At 35.6% G+C, this 3,894-nt stretch overlaps 1 protein-coding gene across 1 annotated transcript in view; it reads right to left on the reverse strand.

Moving 5' to 3' along the window:
* LOC110025621 (putative pentatricopeptide repeat-containing protein At3g08820) overlaps positions 1 to 196 on the reverse strand; it is a 22,945-nt gene extending 22,749 nt beyond the window's left edge. The window contains exon 1 of the mRNA XM_020726198.1: positions 34 to 196. Coding sequence (XP_020581857.1) covers positions 34 to 196 — 163 coding nt within the window. The remainder of the gene's footprint in view (positions 1 to 33) is intronic.
* Between the last annotated feature and the right edge of the window lie 3,698 nt (positions 197 to 3,894).

The raw sequence follows: 3,894 nt of genomic DNA on the forward strand, positions 1-3,894 counted from the left end.
AAGAGCGGAGAAGGAGATTGAGGAGGTATCCACAGTCGTCGAGGCCGAGCCGGAGGTAGCGGCCATGGATGAGCTTGAGATCGCTGAAGGGGAGCGATTCTTTAAAAAGAAGGTTTTTAAGGTCTAATGCTGCGGCGGACAGGAGACGACCAGAAGGAACGGAAGTTGTTGCAATGGCGGTGGCCACAACGGCCATTTCCCGCTAAGATATTCGCGCGGCTGCTTTTCTAGGGAGGCAAATCGTCTCATAGCGTCAAGAGCGCGGTCACATGTTCGCTTCAAATTTTTCTGTTCTTAATAACTTTCATATTGATAGGCAGCATTTACAATTTAAACATTTAAAGGTTTGATATTTACATTTAATACACATTGATATTAAATATATAAGAATTGTTTGTTTTGCACGTAAATTTCACTTTTTTTTATGAATAGAAGGTGTGTTTCACTTCAGAAAAGTAAGCATTGGAGATATTTTTTATGTGATTTCAAATATTTAATTGTTATGTGCATAGTTGTGAATGTTTAAGCGTCAGATATGTACATATAGAAGAATTGTGTGTTATGTATTTAAATTTTCTTTTTTTCAATGAATATGTTGTATCCAAATATTTGTACAATATCTTAAATTAGACTAATCAACAATACGACCATATTATCATACAATTTTTGTCCTCTTTGACAACTCTCTAAGTCAAAAGGCTTGGTTGAATTTTTTCTTCAAAAAGAGGTTGACTAATTATTCAAGAAATTGAGTTAAATAATTTTATCAAGTTAATGTGATTTGAGTGAGTCACCATAAATTATATGAAGTAGTTAATAATTAAAAGTTTACGGTAATGATTCAAATCAAAGATGGATATACAATAGTAGAAGCAATGGTAGAAAAAAAAAAGAAAAAATAGAAAAACACTTATACTTCCTAAAAGCTTGGTCAAAAGCTTCAAAAATCAAATGTGGAGACGCCTGCACTATGATTTATGATCAATCAATTTATCTTAGGGAGACGAATCACATTACATCAAAAACTATCATACTCGAGTCCAAGTATGCCCAAATTATGCACTTAAAATATAATTGGAAGCTTTGAAATATATTTTGAGAAACAAAAAACTCTTAAAATCAGATAAGTTTATAGTCAAATCGAGCCTCTCGACAGGCCAAATCCAACAAGTCCAAGATGACTTAATTTTTAAATCAACAAGGCACTTAGGGTCTGTTTGGGGAAGCTGCAGCTTATCCAACTTATCCTGATAAGCTACTTATCCTGAGAATCTGGTGATAAACAGCTAATTCGGATAATCTGTCTGTTTGTTTGGTTTGTGCGTTTTGAGAACAGTTCATTCTGAATATATGACCAAACTGTCCCTATTCTAAATAAGCTGCAGTTGTTTGTTTTGTGTTTTTTGTAAACAGCTTATTTGAAAGTTTTTTACAAATTTACTAACACTCTTAACGTAATCATAAAGAGGAGAATGGGAAGATTGAAAAATATGTGTGAAAATACAAAATATTTATATCACTCAAATATATTCAGATCACATCAAAAATACAGAATTACATAAACTAATGTGAAATACACCATAATGCACTAGTATATATTGTAATGAGACCCAACAAAGAAGAAAAAAGAACATGTCAAAATCATAAGGAAAAAAATAATTATATTGACTTTAACATGTAGCAGCATATCACGTCTCATTGTGCCCGGCTCTGACACTCCAAAACCCTGAGAAAACCTGTCCGACTGGGATACAGTAGAAATGGAAGCAGTCGAACCGGATGCGGTGTTCTGAAATGTTGATATCAATGAACTCCGAGCCGGGGTGTCCATCTGGGATATCATAGAAACAAACTCTATGTCGGCCACCTGAAGAAGCTGCAAGCCTCCTGTCGTTGTGCCCACCGCGGACACCTGCAAAATTATCTGCCGTAGTTATGTAGCTGGTGTGACGTGAGTAGCAAGGACGGTAGACCGCACCGACACATCACTTTCTCAGACTTCCCTGAATATCTGGAACTCATCTTCCTGCAATTATTAAAAATATACTAGATCAGTGAAAAATTTGAGGAACTATAGAAAATATACTTACCGCAGTATGGAGACAGTGGTTGCCGACATCAAATTTATGTGGTCATCCAAACTACTCCATATTTAGCTCAATAAAATATAACTTCCTTTAAGCATTCTTTTAGCTTACAGGGATTTGTATGTTCAGCTTCCAAATATAACCTCCAAATCTAGCTGCAGCTCTATAAATGTAACGAATAAACAACCACATTCTTACACTTTAACAATCTGCATAAATTTTTTGGAGGACTTGTATGTTTGCAGCTTACAAGGAGTAGTAATCCAGATATGTAAAACCATTGTATCGAAATATAACTGCAGCAGCTGAAAATATTACCAATGAAGTAATAAATCGAGACAATGTAATCATAAAGCAGATAACAAAACCGAGATAAATATAATTGCAGGTGTTTGTGTCGACATTAAAAATAGATAATAAAAACAATGGTATTTATAATATATGTAACTTCATTCAAAACTTTAAGGACATACAAAATGCTCACAGGACATTGTAACCATAAAGTAGTGATTGCCCTTAAATACAAGGGCCATCTAAGCTGCCACATCTATATATAAATGTCCAGCTATTTAGAGCCCCTTAAGTTTATATATTCTGCAGAAGCATGGAAATGTACATACACAGCAGCTCTATACACAGCACCCAAATCTCAAACTGTAGCTCTATACACATTCTAAACACACTCATTAAGCATTTAAAAACTGCAGCTCTTTAAGCATTTAAAAACAGCTCTTTAATAAGCATTCCAAAACATATCATTAGTGTATAACTGCAGCTCATCATTCTAAATGCATAAATGTATACTCCATAAGCATTTAAAAGCAGCACAACGAAAAAGATATTGTAGAAAAGAAAAATTCTATAGTTGAGTTCAATTAGGAGTTGCATATAGCATCCGTGATACACTCTCTCAAGGTAGCCATCTCTGCTATACCTTCACCTTCTTGGATCTCAAATTCATGGGTTCCTATAGCTTCTTTTGGAATAAACTGGCCAATCTGGTATTCAAATGCTTCTGCAGGGATATTCATCTCGTCAGCGTCAGCCATATTGAAGTCTGTGTCTGATCTAGATGGATGTCATCTAATAAAATTGTGGAGCTCCATCATGGCCACCACAATATGAACTTATTTTGGAAAAGAGTACGTAGGCATATCGTGAAGGATGACCCGTTTTTTCTTTCAGACACCAAATATTCTTTCGATAACCCCGCGTAGGGATGAGTGACGTTTATTAAAAATTTCCTTTCTACCACGAGCAATGCCGCTTGATCTCTCAAAATCAGGAATGTGGTATTTGGTGTTAGGAAATGGCTTCAAATAATCTCTCTGTAAGGGATAACCGGCATTCACTAAATAATATTTGCCTGTCAAGGAAGCATTAATTTTCTTTAGTGAGCACTACAAATTAAAACTAATAGGTTCAACAAAAGTATGCTAACTTGGAGGTAGGTTGGGGAAGCATTGTCTGGCATTCCTTGTTGCATACGTAAAAAGGCGGTTGTCATGAGCACTACCTTCCCATCCAGCCATCACAAATGTAAAACACATGTTAAAGTCACAAATGGCCATAATATTTTGGGTTTGATAACCACAACGGCTGATGTAACCACTTTCTCATCATGCGGGAGTCGTGCATCCACGTGTGTTCCATCAATTGCACCTATGCAAATTTGTGAGGAAATGTTTTTGTTTTGAATTCATTGTGGAAGAACAATGGTTAGAAAAATGCTATCATAAATAAAGAAAACTCACCTTGAAATATGGCATGTAGCGTTCGTCACTTGCTATTTTTCAGGAGTACTAGA

This window comes from Phalaenopsis equestris, unplaced genomic scaffold, assembly GCF_001263595.1.
Source record: "Phalaenopsis equestris unplaced genomic scaffold, ASM126359v1 Scaffold000316, whole genome shotgun sequence".
Taxonomy (NCBI): domain Eukaryota; kingdom Viridiplantae; phylum Streptophyta; class Magnoliopsida; order Asparagales; family Orchidaceae; genus Phalaenopsis; species Phalaenopsis equestris.